Genomic DNA, 16,683 nt, shown 5'->3' with positions numbered 1-16,683 from the left:
GTTCATGAATCTGAATACAAATGGAATGGATTACTTTTCTTAGAGGACGTTGTACATCTTGGTACATTTAGACACACCTTGACACTTTATTAGTTCTGTAAGGTAAAGCAAATTCAGTTTGTCATAGCTTTTAAGCACTGTTTGACGAACACGCCTCATTTTAATAAGCATGATTAACATAATGCAAGTAACATTTGTAAAATGAGGAGAAACAAATACAGCACCTAACTTACTAGTCTAACTACTATTGGCTGGCATTAACATTAGCTAGGCCACTTAAAATTATAACATGGCATTTCAACACGGCTGCACTTTCTTCGTTATTGCTACTGCTATGGTGACTTAACTAGTTCATTTAAATGAAGTTAAGGTTAAAAGAAGCTTTTCTCATATAATGTGCCTTACTGGTTAGCCAAACATTTAGCTTGTTGGACGGACTGACATTTAATAGACATCTACCTAACACATTGGGCAAAGTTTGATTCTTTTTCAAAAGGTTTTTTGGGTAACAAGTGCCTTTATTACAGTTATAGATATAACATGGGGAGACAGAGGGGATGACATGCGGCAAATGGTTCCGAACATGGGTCCTCCAATTGGGGATTACCCCAGTATGTTGGCTGCCAGCTCTACCAACCGAGCTATATGGTGGCCTGATTATTTCTTGCATGTATCTTTTACTGAAACGCTTGTGTTAAAGAATCAGAGACGGTTGAAGTACAGATATTAGTCTGAATAAAAGCACATGCTATCACCTAAGGGTAGCCTAAATTAAATGATAGCACATTGCCTAAGTACAGTTATGTTGCTCTCCTCTGAAGTATCCCATTAGCAAAAAATAAATCTAACATTAAACGTGAGACTTGTGAACTTTTTTTGACATCTCTCATACAAGAATACATTCCGCACATCACTCAAAAATGTTTCCTGCCTAAGATGGATTTAAATTTTATTATAAAGTCTCCTCTCCTCCACACGTCCTTCTGTCAGACATGCTGTTAGACATTGTCACTGTTGTTTCTGAAGAGAAAGGAATGCCCCTCGATTGCTTTGTGATAACTTCCTTCCAGGGCCGGCAGACTTGACCTGCTCACTCCTCCTATAGCATCACCTCTATTATTTGTCAGTGACAGCCGCCCTTTGGAGGGTGGAGGGGGGTGGAGGAGGGCGGGGGGAGCTCCATGAAAGGTACAGGGTCGTGGATGTCCCAATCCATCTCTGTCTGCCAAAAGATTGATTGTGATTTAGAGCGCGGGGCAGGAGATGGACGGCTTCCATTCTGATGAGCGATAGGTGGGAACCTTTGACTCCCAGCACATGGCAAGCATAGGCAGCGCTATGATGAGGGGTCAGAGGCAGCTGGTGGGGGGAACTTGAGGTTGTTTGTAGGCAATGGGGGGGTTGCTTGGATCACAAGATAGAAGGTGTCAAGAGATCCAAGACAAAGCCCCCAAAACCAACCGCCAGAGTCTATGACTTAGCCCATCCATCACCGCCCAGCTTTGTGGTTAGCATAACGGTTGATAGCTAATCATTTCATCATCAGGGAGATAATGGAGATGACAGTGAATTCAGACCAGCAACAAGGCCGCATGAGGCGTACAAGGCCGGGCAGAGGGGGCTTTGTGCCAGCTGGAGGAAATATGTAGATATTTCCATTTGTGGACTCCTGACTCCAGACTCAAATATGAATGGTCTCAAGTGGAGCCTTGCAGTTTACCTCTCGCATGCAGGCACATAGTCTGTTTGAACATCGGTTAATAATTACATGAGTGCACCAGCGAGCTGGTTTGATCATTTGAAACAAAAAATGTTCTTACAAATCTAAGGGGAGTTTCCCCATATTGGGCTTTGGGAAACTGATTAGCAGAACAAAGACTTTAGGGTATAAGGTATCCTGTCAACTGTTCCAAATCCCCAGTTCGCTTTTAAATATCCTAGAATATGCATATTAATGTTATCTGACTAGAAAAAAAAAGACTTATCTTTGATAATATAATCTTTAAATCTTACTACTCTGGAGCAAAGTTCAGAGAGGATTCTTCCTATTCTCCGCCGCGCTTTGTCTCCCAGTTCAGATCAGATACAAGCTGTCCTTGGGAGGATGTTAAGCTGGGCTACAGCCTTGCTTCAGTGGGTCGCTCTGGAAGCTTAATTCCTTAATCAACCTGAAAGGCCTCATAAGAGCCCGAAGAGACAGATGGAATTGTTTGTGGCAATATGGATTTTTTTTTAATTGAAAGGAAAAGAAAACTCTCTATATCCAAAGTATTTTTTAAGATCACCTGTTTCATAATTGTACATTCAATGTCAATATTGTGAGAGCAGCAGTGCACAAAAGCCGGCGTATTGTCAATCACAGGAAGTTGTGTCAGCCAGGTGAATGTGTGGCCAGTAACCTGATCTGCTGTTGACAGAGCAGGGACAGGTGCTGCAGACAAACTAATCCATACATGCATGCTCGACACAGGTCATCCATTAAGGCAGATTGATTCAGAGCTTTAGAAGAGTACTCCTCAACCATCCCAGGCCCGGCCTTACCTTCTGTTGTTGCCATAATAATTGCAGTAATTCAAGATGGGCTGCATTGGAAAAGGGAAAGGAATGTCCGCTGTTTGCTCAGCTAATGCTTGAAACATTTTGTCCCACAAGGGACTGGGGAACATCTCTGGAAATTAGGTCTGAACTTGAATAAGGGAAAATAAATAGCAGGGATGTTTTTCATTTGAAGTATTTCATACACAAAAGATATTTCATCTTTATTTATCTGAAGGTTCTGACAGAAAATGGATTCAGGATATTGGGTTCAGGGAGTTTGAGGGGCTTATTAGCATAGCTTGCATGGCCATTTCACATAAAAGCGTCATGTGGAAAACATATAACAGTATTCACTTTGATTCCGTGTTATTATCAAACCCACTCCCATAAGGCCCAAATGCCAAATAAAGGTTTACAGGCAGAGGCCAGACATCTGCTGCTCAGTGATTGGTTGAAAAGCATCAGTCTCACCTGTTATCCACAGCCCAGTGCATGGTAAACACCCTCAGTCAGAGCTGATGTGGGAGAAGGAGCCCATCTGGTCAGCCACGTTAACAACCAGCTCTTTAACAATGGCTTCCAGGAAAAAGGAGAAGGGTACAACAGGCCATTTCAGCCAATAAAAACAGGCTATGCATGACATTTAGCGCCTGATGCGGGGCTTAGTGGTATACAGGTTACCTACTGTCCTCAGCAGCCCCTGGCAATAAAACAAAAGGCAATCTCACAGAGCGGGGGGGAAGGCTGCGTGCAAAGCTGCCTGTTTCAGCTGTTGATCTCGTAATTTGTGTGTAAAGATGCACACAGCGCATTGGGGTGAAGGGATTCATTTTCAGAAGGCTTTCATATAAAAGGCAACACCTTTAGTTATGCAAATACTTGTATTCTCTGGTTTTCAGTGGGGAAGTGTCATTGTATCCAAAATGGAAAGACTGACAACTAATAACATTTGGCGACGGATTTTGCTTAGAGGGATGTAAATAAGAGAATACATGAAGCAAATAGAGAGCAGTGCAAATAGATGTAGCTGTCAACGTACCGTATGAGCACAGTCACTGGAGAGCAGTAAAGTGCTTATTTGACTAAACAGTGCCATCTTGTGTTCAGTTTTTAAAATCCAAAAGCCCGGCAGGTGGAATGAGAGATGGATCCTTGTTTTATGACATCCAATTAAGTTAACTATTAACTAATTTATAAATGCACTTTAGCCATTTTTCTACTTTTGCACACTGCTGAGCCTTCTAATGTAGCTTTTTGTGGTCAGTGCTGCAAGCATGAACACATTAGCAACCCTCTAACAAGTAGGGGTAACTTGATGGGGCTCTATTTTTACAACTAAATGCAAAGGATGGAGACAAAGTCTCGAAATAAGATCTTGGGAATACAAAGAAGGATGTGAAGACGGAAAGGTTTGGGGTGGAGTTTGAACAGCAAGCAATGTGCTCTCTACAGCTGCTAGCACTAATGAGGATAATTACCCCAGTAATAACATTAGCCTATCTGAGGGAATGGAGGGGAAGGACAAGTGGTTGTGTGTGTGTGGGTGGGGTATGCTTGTGTGTGTGCACGCATGTGGTCACTGTATGTGTGTGTGCATGCATGGCCATGCGCATGCTTTTCCTTCTATCTCACTTGCAGTCTCTCCCTCATTCCCTGAATCTCAATATCTCTTTGTTAGCCCACAATAATTGTGTTTGGGCCTCATATCCGCCGTATCAGATTCGAGTTTGTACAAGGTAATTAGCAGGGGAAGGGAAGCCTCCACACCAGGAGGACAAATGCCCCCATAACATCATTCTGGCTCCACTCAGGAGGGGGGGTTATTTTTTCTACTTAGTCTTCCGCTTCTTCATCCTTCTTGTCATTTATCTGTCAAAAAGAGATAACTGAATAGAGTCAAAAATTTAGTGGCAAGCAAAAGTTGATGACATTGAAAAGGAGGAGAGCTGGGATTAAAAGATATAGAAGTGAAGAGAAGGAGAGATAAAGGGGCGGAAAGTGATTTGAGATGAGATGGAAGGCTGTATTTTCGCCGCAGGCCATTAATCTCCAATCAGCTTTGACTAACAGACAGCAGGGGAAGGTTCCTCGGCGTTAATGCAGCTTGCCATTCAGAAGGAGCCAGTGTATCCAGCTGGGAGTCGTGGATGAGGGGAGGATTAACTGGCCCTCAGGTGGAGAGAGATGAAGAGAATCAGATGGAGACCCTGTGGATGGTCCCACCTTCTCTCGCTCCATCCATCTCCTTCTTTTTTCCTCAGTGTACGAATGTACTGTACCCTACGTTTTCTGGGTGGAGACGTGAAAGCAGGTAGAATGGGTTGAGGCTTTACTTTAGGGGTGACTTGTATCTGTTTGTATCACTTAAATCAAATGAAATGATGGTTGACATTTCTTGGAGACAGGTGGAGGTGGGATTGGCGCTCCAGAAAAAGCTTATGTTTTTTTTACCAGGGAACACCACATTAAAGGCAGCAAGGCGAGAATAGGTGAAAACATTGTTCCTGGACATTGGATCATTCCCTGCATTCGATTAATTATCTGGTGACTCAGCAGTTAGTTTTATTTTGAGTCAGTTTTTCTGTTTTGGTTCTGCTTGATTCTGCAGCCTCAGATACACTGTTACTGAAACGTTCAGTAAACACTGATAACAGCAGTACGTATTAAACCTGGACAGAGCTGTGTGGATCATCTCCGGGCAGGAAATTGTCACTCCGTGTCTTTGCCAAAGCTCAGGTTTGACAGATGGTTGGCTTAGGCCTCGCACAAAAACACAATGTCGTTCCCTGTGTATATTGAACTGGTTTCTGCGGCTTTGAAGGTTACGTGGGGATGCAGCAAAAAAAGGAGTACCTCAAGGTTCAAAACTAGGATCACTAAAGTTAATAAGTAACAAGACAACTCTTCACATGAATTTGAATCTAATCATTCCTGGACTGATGACTTGTGCAAGAAAATAATGCAGTAACCACAGTAACAAGGTCCTCCTCCAGTGAGCTTTAGGGTGGTTTTATGCTGGCTCATGACCTCTCTCATCTGGCAAACATTCGGATAGGTCCGCCCATCTGAGCCACATACTGGACCCTTCTCCTGACACACACATGTCGGATCTGGCTCAGCCCTGTGTCTCTTCATTTGCATTTTCGTCTTGGAGACCAGGCCCACTTCACAGCTGCCATCTGAGCCCCATCCGGGTCACACTGCTGCCAATCCACATTAGAAGACTGCCCACAGCATACACAGTAGATCAGGACTAGGGGGAGAGTTGCTGGTTTGCTTCCTGACATATACATTTTAAAACACACAGCTGACCCAAAATAAAACTGTAGAGTGGTTTCAAAACTGATCCAAATGTATTTAAGAGATGACAATTCTAGTTACATGTTGTTCTCTGACTTGTTGTTCTCAGTTTGAAATGTTTCCTTCGGTTTCCTCTTCTCGTTCCTCTTCTGAATGGTTGGATTGGTTTTCCTGTTTATAACTGTGTACCACTGCTGATGTGTTTTCCCTCTTCAGATGTCTTCATCTGCTCCAAGACCTTTCTATAACAAAGAGACTGCATTATAAATGGAGAGAGCAAACTTAATCTCTAAGGTATCCAACTCGTCTAATCTTTCTTTGCTCACAATTCTGCCGCCTTTCTTTATGTGCCAGTGTCTCTGGGCAGGACTGGCAAGTGGCCTTCAGAAATGACACAAAATATAAAAGACTCCTGCTAAATCTGAACTGCATACAGACTTAATGGAAAAAACAGCTGTCTTTATGAACATAAGAATGCCAACACATATTTCACATGCATGATTTACACATTAGGATCTGAAGGCAACAGAAAAGGCATCAGTTCAAATTGCATATGTCATCATAGGAAATAGAGAAAAAGGTCAGATAATTCATTAGAAATATGGTGTTTTAAAAGGCTACATACGTTTTGGATGTTGTGATTCATATTTTCTCTGTTTGTTTATTTACTTTTATTTGAGTTTGGACAATTACGTAAAAAACATCTAACTTTGTACATATACATAGTGATACTTTTTATATGTATTAACATAATGACATATAGCCTACTGTATGTTTTAAACATGTTTTTGTGTGGATACATTCAAGTATCTGTAGTTTTTTTACTAAACTGCACTTGCATTGCTGCCTAAACCCTTTACTATTTGCAAATGTGCTGGACTGAATTTGTTAAGTTACGTGGCACTTTCCCCTTCCCATCCTGTGTGTATTGGTCTGCACACAGCACTATCACCTCTCTGTTTGTATGGGCAAGGGCGTAGCTTTATTAGGGTGGTTCTGACGTCACGCCATGTGAGCCTCTTACGTACAACGTCAAAGTGATTAAATACCATGAAGCGCACGATGAGCAGTATGGTGAATCCGTTTAATACGTCAAAATAAAAGCTGAAACTATAGTTTTGCCGATATTATAACATGTTGTGGTTTATGTTGCGTTTGTTTACCTACATGGTATTATAACACATATATAACTTTATATCACAGTTAAAGCTTAAGTGAATTAAATGTTCTGCGGTGCCAATGTAGGAATGCGTCTGCTTTTATTTTGAAAGGGCATATATAGGAAGTTGCGCTCTACTCGTGAATTTATCGCTGTTTCCACGTTTTACAGGAAGTAAAGATATGCAGGGGAAACACTTCACTCAATTAAATGACAGATACAACTTATTTCTGTCACTACACACACTTTTCCTGCTTCTCCGGGTCTGTTTTATTAGGATACTCTGCCGGGAACTACTATTTACTCTCTTATCGGGAAATTAAGTAAGTATTTTTCGCTGACATCTTCAGTTCTCTGTGGGATGTGCTCTCATTCTGACAGTTTGTCACAAATTAATGCCTTTGCTCAATGGGTTAGACTACATTTAAGTTGTTAATCCTTAGTAGAACTGACATAGATGCAGTGGGTCGACGACGACATCACGTTTATAAAAAAATACGTGTTGATTCGGATTGTGCCTAATCTTATACAGAAAATAATACATTTAGCTATAATGTACAGTCTAAAAATGCAAAACACAGAACACAAAAGTGTACTGAGGAAAAACTGTGTTTAGGATTTGGCCTAGAGTGTATGTTACTAGTGAGGAGACATAGTATTAGGTTATTGATTAAGCCTAGATGGAAAGAAGTTAAATGTCCATGGGTTTATGTTAAAGCGGACTCAGCACTCATTAGGGGCCTGTACTTTATATATTTGCTAAGGTTTTTATTGATAGTCATTCATACAACTTTTACGAAGCAACGTAGTAGTACATTATAGTTTATTTAAGGTCACCTTCTCAAAGGATTAAAATACCTTCCAACAGTGAGTAGCGACTGACGTTACAAGGTTAAGGCACAATAATTGTTGTATGTGGCTTGACAGGTTTGGGCTTGCCCTGGGACAGTGGCTCTAAAGTATTTCTTCAAACTTACTCAGTTTAAAGAATATCCTGTTCTTCCAGAGCAGGTCTAGAGATTGCCTTCACATCATTGTGCTTTAAACAAGAATAATCACAACAGGGTTTTAAATGGTTGAGTTTATGTTTGTGATTGTGTGTTGTATTTGACAGGTGAGAGAATGGCAGAGAAGGTGCTGGTCACAGGTGGAGGAGGCTACATCGGTAGTCACTGTGTGGTGGAGCTCATCGAAGCGGGTTACCATCCAGTCGTGGTGGATAACTTCAGTAACGCTGTCAGAGGTAAACTCCCTTAATGAAAACACAGGCTGATAAAAAGTTAGTGCCTCAGCCTACAGTTCGCAATTCAAAGTCATAATATAAAGCTAAGTGTGTGTATGTGTGTGTCTCTCTTTGTGTGTGCAACCTGTTGTCTATGGAGGAGAGGGGGATGTGCCAGAAAGCATACGGAGGATAGAGAAGTTCCTGGACACCAGCATTGAGTTTCATGAACTAGATCTTCTGGACCAACCTGGCTTGGAGAAACTCTTCAAAAAGGTCAGTAAGATATTAAAGGTTATTTATTCATTTTATCCAAACTTGAACAGCTACTTATTTAAATGCTTTCTCAGTTGAGAGACGAAACTAGTTTGATGTTTTAGTAATTTTTTCAGGCAAGAAATTACAAACATATATATATATATATATATATATATATGTATATAATATATATATATATATATATATATATGTATATAATATATATATATATATATATATATATATATATAATCATAATATAATTCTGTTTAATATGGCAGCTTTGGATCTGGGAAAATAATAGGCATGTTTCACTTTTCTTGGACAATGTTTTTGGACAAATTCATAAATTGTTCACCTCAATGGCTGATTAATCGAAAACAGAAAATGTGAGTTTAAACCTAAATTCAACTAAATGTACAGGTATTTTCCGCTCATCAATCAGCTCTTAGATCAGCTCATAACATGTCATTGAGGTAATGCTTGAAAACCTTGTCTTGAGTGTACATTTTACAATTAAAATTTTAGTCTGCTTTTCTATTTTTTTTACCAAACAATGTCCCTGCTGGCCACCATAAATGCTCAGACAGCACTGAAAATAGGTAGTGTGACATAATGCTTGGGCATATCAGTTACAAATATGTCCTTCCACATTGGTCATACTTGACTAAACATGGATGTGTGTTGCAGCATTCCTTCAGTGCGGTGATGCACTTTGCTGGTCTGAAGGCTGTTGGCGAGTCTGTGGAGCAGCCGCTACGCTACTACAGAGTCAACCTCACCGCCTCTATGAACCTGCTGGAGGTCAGTTTGAACTTTTTTTCTGACACGTCTGTCCTCCATTAAGCCTGCACTTCCCTCTTCATTTCTGAACTGATCTCTATTTGCACTTCCTCTTTGTTTGCAGAGTGCATGACAGCGTGTGTTCATCTGACACTGAGTCGGCTAATTCTAACCCTGCACCCTTCAGAACTTTTAATGTGTGGAGCTCACTGTGTCTGCCAAACTTACTCCGTATGTGTGTGTACTTAAGTGGCTGACTGTATGTGTGTGCCGTGTTTGTTTTGCATCTGCGCGTGTCCCAGGTGATGCAGGCTCACAAGGTGCACAATCTGGTCTTCAGCAGCTCAGCCACAGTGTACGGAGACCCTCAGCGCCTCCCCATCGACGAGCAGCACCCTGTGGGCGGCTGCACCAACCCCTACGGCCAATCCAAGTACTTCATTGAGGAGATGATCAAGGACCACTGTAAAGCTGAGAAGGTACTTATCCGAAGACAGAAACCATGCACACATATACAGTGCACATGGTGTCTCATTATCGCCTGTGTGTCAGCAGGACTGGAATGCAATGCTGTTGCGTTATTTCAACCCAATTGGAGCTCATTCCTCCGGCCTGATCGGGGAGGACCCTCAGGGTATCCCTAACAACCTGCTGCCATATGTTGCCCAGGTACATGAGCCCTCTGCCAAATACAAAGCTAGATCAGAGCATGGAAGCATACTCAATGTGTTTTGCATTGCTTAATTTATCCCCCTCATAGGTTGCTGTTGGGAGACGAGAGTGCCTCAGTGTGTATGGGAATGATTATGACACACTTGACGGAACAGGTAATGGAAAATAACTGCATTTAAAAGATTTAATTGTGGTTTGCAAATTGGGCAGAGGGCTCAAGGTTTGCCTTTTTCTTTCTAGGTGTACGAGACTATATCCATGTCGTAGATCTGGCAAAAGGACACATAGCAGCTTTGAAGAAGCTGAAGGATGGCTGTGGCTGCAAGGTACATTTGAGAAAAAAAGCAAAGCATTCCAAAACACATTTGCTTGTATATATATATATACTTGCATATAGCATGAAGGTATGTATGGGAGTGCTGGTATGCGTATATGTTTGTGTCCGAAGGTTTACAACCTGGGAACGGGGACGGGCTACTCTGTGCTCCAGATGGTGAAGGCTATGGAGAAGACATCAGGGAAAGAGGTGAGGGACATCATCTTTCCAAGGTGAATTGTCTTCAGTGATTGTATTGTGTCTTCTGAGAGTAATTAAACTCACTTGGCGTAGTAACCAAACTACATGTTAAAGGATGGCAAAGCTGACTTTGATTGTGAAGTTAGATGATTTAAGAGGGTCCCACCTTTTAAGGCTAAACCACCCTCCTGTTCTGTTAATTAAAATGCATCCTCTCCATAGATCAAATACAAAATTGCAGCACGTAGGGAAGGAGACATCGCATCCTGCTACGCTGACCCTCGTCTCGCTGACAAGGAGCTGGGCTGGAAGGCCAAATTTGACCTGGAACGAATGTGTAAGCACAGCTACACTTAAAATATCTTTGTGTATTTTAAAGTTATTTTGTGTGAAATATTTCCCCATCATATATGTTATTATTCTTACCTGTGTAGGTGAAGATCTGTGGCGCTGGCAGTCCAAGAACCCCACAGGATTTCCTGATGGCACCGCCTCTTGATGCAACTCAGACTTTTGCTGTTATTGAATCCCCTCCTAAATTATCGGGCCAAAGCAAACCATCAACTTCCTCTTTGTTGCATTTCATATAAACAACATGTGATTCAGCTGTTTTATACTATGTATTCTCTATTAACTAATGAACAACTGTTTGATTTCTCAGATTAACAATGGGTGTTTTCTCCAATAATACTGTATGTATTGATCTGTGAGCCATAACACTGAAAGAATAAATTAATTGTCATATTAAGGATGTCTTCATTTCCACTCCATTATAAAAGTTAACTGTTTCAAATTATTGTGAAATTAGATGTTATTAAGGGAGATTGCTGATTTCAGTGCTGAATACGATATGAGATAAAATAAAAAATGTTTGTGGAAAAAACAAAACCATAACAATATTCCAGTGAAACACACACTTGTCTGTAAATATGATGAAAAGTCACTATTGAGCCACAAAGGAACATTATCATAGTGATGCCAAAGCAGACTGTATACAGTAAATAAAAGCTATATGATAGGTCAGTAGATGGGCAGACAGACTATAAATCCCTATAGAAATATTACACAATGTTATAAGGCACTGTTCAATATCAATATTCTGCCCATACACCACATTAAAACCGGGCACTAGGGCTTTAAATGGCTCCTTGAACCCTCGGGCACCCAGTTAATAAACACCCACGTCAGCAGAGCTCCAGTCGCTCTAACCGGGTTTCGGTCTTTAGGGCTGAGCAGGAAGTGCCTGACTGTGGACCCTGGAAGGGAGAAAAGAGCACCGGAAAAATGCAAAAGAAATTAAAAACGGAAATGGTGGAAGACTTGGGGGCGAGTAGACTCTATCGGGCGCCGGGTGAATCAAGTCACCAGTGAGTATCGATGGATCTTTTGAGGGTTGAACGGCGTGGGGCGTAAGCGGGTCCTACCGACACATCACGCCTGGGAGAGAGTCGCTGGGTTTGGGCAGCAGGCAAATCCTCCCCGCTGCTCGCTGCGCTCCGGACCTCCGGGGAAAGTGGGGGTGGCGTCGAGGATGAAAACGGGTGTATTAGCGCATCTTATCCCAAATATGATTCCCTATGTGAATATATGTATTTATCAGTTCGCAGTATGCTCAGTTACTGGAGGTTTGTTTCTTATTTTTCCATTGTGTGCTGGCTGGAGCCTGAAGTGGGCGTCGCTCCAGGACAGACTGGGCTGCTCTGGTGCGCCGCTGCCCGCTTTTCTCTCGCAGGACTGCAGCACTCTCATTTCGTTTTATAGGTCGACTACCTGAATTAAGGGAGAATATCTCTGTTTACATGCTGGACTTGGTTTCGTGTGACATGAGGAGCAGTATAGAATGTTGCAAGCGGGCGTTGCACCGTGGTTATCGGGCGCTGGGGAGCCTGTCAGAAAGCATCGCATAATTAAAAATGCATGCGTGTAATTTAGAGTCTACACGAGGAAGGCTAAATAGGTTATTATAAAAAATAAAACTATTCTGCAAATGAGGTTGCGGCATTTTCGTACTACCTTTGCATGTCATGCCCAGTTACAATGCTCTAATATTTTCTCTTCCCTTAAGTCTGTTGTGTTTGTAACGTCAGATATTTTTCATGCCCGCTTTACCTCCCCATAGGGGTGATTACAGGGTTTTACCACCCGATGCTCTGACCAGAGTCGGGTGTAGCCTATTAGAAGGAGAGTTTGATTGAAATATCGTGCATCCAATCACAGCGCCGAATGAAGTCAGGTAGGCGGATGTTTTGCGGAGCTGGAGATAGTCCAGTGCAGAAACAAAGACAGGGGAGAACTGACAGCTTCATCAACGGGGGGGTCACTGGCAGTGGTGTAGTGGTCGTTGGACGCGGGGGATCACCGTCTCTCCAATTATTTGGAGCCCCCATTTTTTTGAAGCGTGATTATTGCAACTACTATGCAATTTAGGCCTATAAATTGTTTATGTAGCCTAACTTATGTGCCGGTGTGTCCATGGTTTTGAGTCTGTGTGTGTTGAGCACAGCACGTGTTTTCTGCAGTACAGTACTAAAGTAGGACTAAGCATACCGGTAGTTTCTGTAGACCTGCTGTCTGCCCGTTTTGTGAGTGCACTGCGCACTTGTGGCATTGTTTGGGATTGTTGACAGTTCAGTTCATGAGCATCGACATTGCTTACACCCAGTAAAAAAAATCCCCACTACACCACTGTAGTCAAACTGGTGTGTTTGCTGTGTGACCTGCTGTTAATATTTAGCCTGGTAGCACAACTATTTATCAAAGTCAGCTGGCCAGGTCAGATGTCCCACGAACACACTCAAGAAGTGCATGTTTTCCACTGTAATATGTAAAAGTCAAAACATTTGTCATGTAGGCTATGTATAGGCTCTTAGGTTGTTCATCCAGGATCATGTAGATGGAAGTGTCACTGTCATTATTAGTTTCCACAAGGCCTTTATGATCTGTTAATTTATTGCAGAACAGTGTTTTCCGCATGCACACCCAGAGTGCTCTCATGTTGTCTCCTTCAGGCAGCCTCAGAGGTGGTTCAACGCGGCAGACATCACAGTGGCTCACCAGAGCAGCCTGCTGAAGCAGCTGAACCAGCAGCGCCGCCAGGAGCTCTTCTGTGACTGCAACCTGCTGGTGGAGGGTCAGCTCTTCAGGGCCCACCGCAACGTCCTGTTTGCCAGCAGTGGATACTTCCGTATGCTGCTGTCCCAGGGGCCGGACGGGCTGGCTGACTCCGTTGATGCCACTTTCGACGTCTTCAGCCCCGAGACCTTCACCGTCATCCTGGATTTCATCTACTCCGGCCAGCTGGACCTCTCAAGCCACAACGTGATCGAGGTGATGTCAGCAGCAAGCTACTTACAGATGAACAATGTCATAAACTTCTGCAAGAACTTCATCAAATCCTCCTTGGAGATCAGTGTGAAGGATGAAGACAGTGAGCGCTGCCTCAGCGTGTCTGAGACCTGCAGTTTCACCAGTGTAGCAGGGGATGAGATATTAGAGCAGCAGCAGCAGCAAGGCCCCAGCTCTGTCAGCCCACCCCCTGCGCTCTGGACCCGGGACAACTCCAGATCACAATCTAGCTTTATAGGGAAAGACTTAGACCAGGAGTCATCGGCCTCAGTGATGAAGACTAACCCGAGCAGCCCTGCTGATGATCTCCATGCAGAGTCAGAGGACCTGCATGACCCTCAGGATCCTCTGTACACCCTGCCTGGATCAGAGCGCCGGAGAGGTAAAGGGGGGACTAAGAGGAAAGGGTCCAACAGCAATCGCTCCAACCAACCTGAGGACCTAGACCTGCAGGAGGCCAGGACACAAAAGGCTGAGAAGGCAGAGGAGCTTTATGCTACTCTGCCACCTATTTTGGGTGTAATTGGACACTTCAACAGAGGTGAGTCGGGCTGTACGAAAGGAAAAGACAATCATTTCTATAGAGAAGTGGGAAAATGAATAATATGGTCAGACTGGCATGGATTGAAAACCTCAAAATAAGCCAATTCTTCATATTCAGGGCATTATTTATTAATGTATTGAAAGTTAAATACGGACAGAAATATAATATATGGACAAGCTGAAAACAGCTATTTGATGCAAGTATTGTTCTCTTTATAGCTGACGCTAGTTTGCTACAGCTGCCTATGGGTAAAAATCCCGCCAAGGGTTTACTGTTGCATTTTATCAATTGTACTGTCTCCTTCTCACTAATATAATAAATAAGAAATGTCAGGAAAAAAAAAGATATTCTATATAAAAAAACGAATGTAACTGAATTTCGAAACAGCAAGACACAGTCAGATGTCATGCAATTTCTTGTCATCGTTGACCATTTTAAAAATATTTTTAGCATGAACTCCCAAAAAAGTAATCTCTGTAACTTATTCAACATTTATCAGTGTCAGTGACCTTCTTAATTCTAACTTGTATCACAATCATAAGAATCAGAATAATTGTATTTATCCCAGGGGATATTGGGTTTTGTGATTATGTTGCAGGTTGCTGCATCAACCGAAAAGCAAGAGCTCTGAACACTTTCTCTTCCTCTTTGCAGACTCAAACCCCATTATGCGCTTCAAATGTCCCTTCTGCACACACACGGTGAAAAGGAAGGCAGACCTGAAGCGACACCTACGCTGCCACACTGGAGAGAGGCCGTACCCCTGTCAGGCCTGCAATAAACGTTTCACTCGCCTGGAGCATCTTCGGAGCCATTTCGAGACGGTAGGTTTATTAACAATCCGGAGGCGAAAGTCATTCAGTATTGATGTAACAGCTTTAGAAACATAGAAATTGTGAGCATACACTTCAGGCTGTGCTTCAGTGTTTGAAAACAAAAGATTATTTGCAACCACCTACTCGTCCCCATAGAAACACCAACAGCATTTCTGACTTTTTTTGTTCCTCCACAGATCCATCAAGCCAGGAAGCTGGTTTGCAGGAAGTGTAAGTGTCAGGTGACGGAGGACACTGGGCATGTGGTGTGTGAGGGCTCACGACGATACCGCATGTGCACCACATGCATCCAGGAAGTGGATTGTGATGACATCCCCATGGACAGTCTAGATGGCGCCAATGAGGAGCCGGCACTATTGTTGGGAGTAGACGGGGAGGAGGAGGGGGACAGCAAGAGGAGCTGGATGGTAACTGAGGACGATGACCTGGCTGAAGACTCGGGGGCCGACCTCATCATCCAACAAGTGGACGACAGCGACGAGGAGCTGGAGTGAAATATAGTGTGTGTGTGTGTGTGTGTGTGTGTGTGTGTGTGTGTGTGTGTGTGTGTGTGTGTGTGTGTGTGTGTGTGTGTGTGTGTGTGTGTGTGTGTGTGTGTGTGTGTGTGTGTGTGTGTGTGTGTGTGTGTGTGTGTGTGTGTGTGTGTGTGTGTGTGTGTGTGTGTGTGTGTGTGTGTGTGTGTGTGTGTGCTGAAGCCATGCAGGATAATTTATGAATAACATATGTGATCAAGTAATGTAAAGATATACATTTATGATATATTAGTTATATATATATATATACGCCTATTTGTTAAATGCAACCGGTTAATGGTTACTTTAAAGGAGAAGTTGACCTTAATGACAAATGGAATGCTTTTTGTTAAACTTCATAAATATATGCAGTATCCAAAGCATGCATTGTAAGTGTTTCCTTTGCCTCTATTATTGTTAAATAATAACTCTTTCAATAGTTTTTTCATATGCATGGAAAAACACTTTTGCTACTTTTCGAGTCTTTCTGCTTTGATAAATGCTGGCGTTTGAACAAAACAAAGTGACATGTTATGACTCTACTGCTGTTTTACTGCTCACTGTAGGGAAAGTCAACAGCAGACTTTTCTTTCCCTCCCAATGTCACAAAGTTTTTCTATGATCATTTTTGAATATGATATGCACTATGGTATAAAACCAATTGTAATGTATTTGTCTGTTTCTTTTTACTTTTTGACACATTAAAGATATTTTTGATACAACTGTGTTCTGTGTCATTTCACATCTTGTTGTCTAAATGGAGAGTTTAAACAAATCTTATAAAAGGAAAACTATAGCAAGGACAAGAACAAATAATGAAAATACAATAAAATAAAGGCAGATTATATGCATTCGAAATGGACAATATTTCATTGCACACTGATGATTTTAGAACACTTCGAAAGTATTGTAAAGAAAACAGTATTCATTTAGATTATTTGTCAAATAGTGAGTGAATGATTACAAGAAAAATGAGATCAACATGAGTGAAGCATTA

At 42.2% G+C, this 16,683-nt stretch overlaps 2 protein-coding genes across 4 annotated transcripts; both read left to right on the top strand.

The window, feature by feature from the left end:
- The first annotated feature begins 7,163 nt into the window (after positions 1-7,163).
- gale (UDP-galactose-4-epimerase) lies at positions 7,164-11,197 on the top strand. 2 transcript variants are annotated; one of them, XM_079694560.1, is made up of 11 exons: positions 7,164-7,320; positions 8,112-8,240; positions 8,383-8,495; positions 9,168-9,281; positions 9,563-9,739; positions 9,816-9,929; positions 10,021-10,087; positions 10,173-10,258; positions 10,381-10,458; positions 10,672-10,786; positions 10,884-11,197. In XM_079694560.1, exons 2-11 carry the CDS (start codon positions 8,120-8,122, stop codon positions 10,946-10,948), a joined length of 1,050 nt encoding a protein of 349 aa, XP_079550686.1. In that variant the 5' UTR covers positions 7,164-7,320; positions 8,112-8,119; the 3' UTR covers positions 10,949-11,197. The 2 variants fall into 2 exon arrangements, with proteins under 2 accessions (XP_079550686.1, XP_079550685.1); XM_079694559.1 differs by having other exon boundaries at positions 8,380-8,495.
- Positions 11,198-11,671: 474 nt separating this feature from the next.
- zbtb8a (zinc finger and BTB domain containing 8A) lies at positions 11,672-16,408 on the top strand. Of its 2 annotated transcripts, none has more exons than XM_079641157.1 (4): positions 11,672-11,816; positions 13,458-14,335; positions 14,993-15,162; positions 15,351-16,408. In XM_079641157.1, exons 1-4 carry the CDS (start codon positions 11,734-11,736, stop codon positions 15,666-15,668), a joined length of 1,449 nt encoding a protein of 482 aa, XP_079497283.1. In that variant the 5' UTR covers positions 11,672-11,733; the 3' UTR covers positions 15,669-16,408. The 2 variants fall into 2 exon arrangements, with proteins under 2 accessions (XP_079497283.1, XP_079497284.1); XM_079641158.1 differs by having other exon boundaries at positions 11,672-12,074.
- The last annotated feature ends 275 nt before the right edge of the window (positions 16,409-16,683 follow it).

This window comes from Notothenia rossii (genome assembly GCF_949606895.1).
Source record: "Notothenia rossii genome assembly, chromosome: 7".
Lineage (NCBI taxonomy): Eukaryota > Metazoa > Chordata > Actinopteri > Perciformes > Nototheniidae > Notothenia > Notothenia rossii.
This window is presented reverse-complemented; position numbering and strand designations above follow the sequence as displayed.

What these genes read in the sequence shown, in the direction of transcription:
- gale (XM_079694559.1), top strand. Translation starts at nt 8,120, where the DNA reads ATGGCAGAGAAGGTGCTGGTCACAGGTGGAGGAGGCTACATCGGTAGT. An exon ending in CTTCAGTAACGCTGTCAGAG is followed by an intron (nt 8,241 to 8,379) that starts GTAAACTCCCTT and finishes TTGTCTATGGAG; the next exon opens with GAGAGGGGGATGTGCCAGAA. An exon ending in AGGATGGCTGTGGCTGCAAG is followed by an intron (nt 10,259 to 10,380) that starts GTACATTTGAGA and finishes TTGTGTCCGAAG; the next exon opens with GTTTACAACCTGGGAACGGG.
- zbtb8a (XM_079641157.1), top strand. Translation starts at nt 11,734, where the DNA reads ATGCAAAAGAAATTAAAAACGGAAATGGTGGAAGACTTGGGGGCGAGT. An exon ending in CCGGGTGAATCAAGTCACCA is followed by an intron (nt 11,817 to 13,457) that starts GTGAGTATCGAT and finishes TGTCTCCTTCAG; the next exon opens with GCAGCCTCAGAGGTGGTTCA. An exon ending in TTCGGAGCCATTTCGAGACG is followed by an intron (nt 15,163 to 15,350) that starts GTAGGTTTATTA and finishes GTTCCTCCACAG; the next exon opens with ATCCATCAAGCCAGGAAGCT.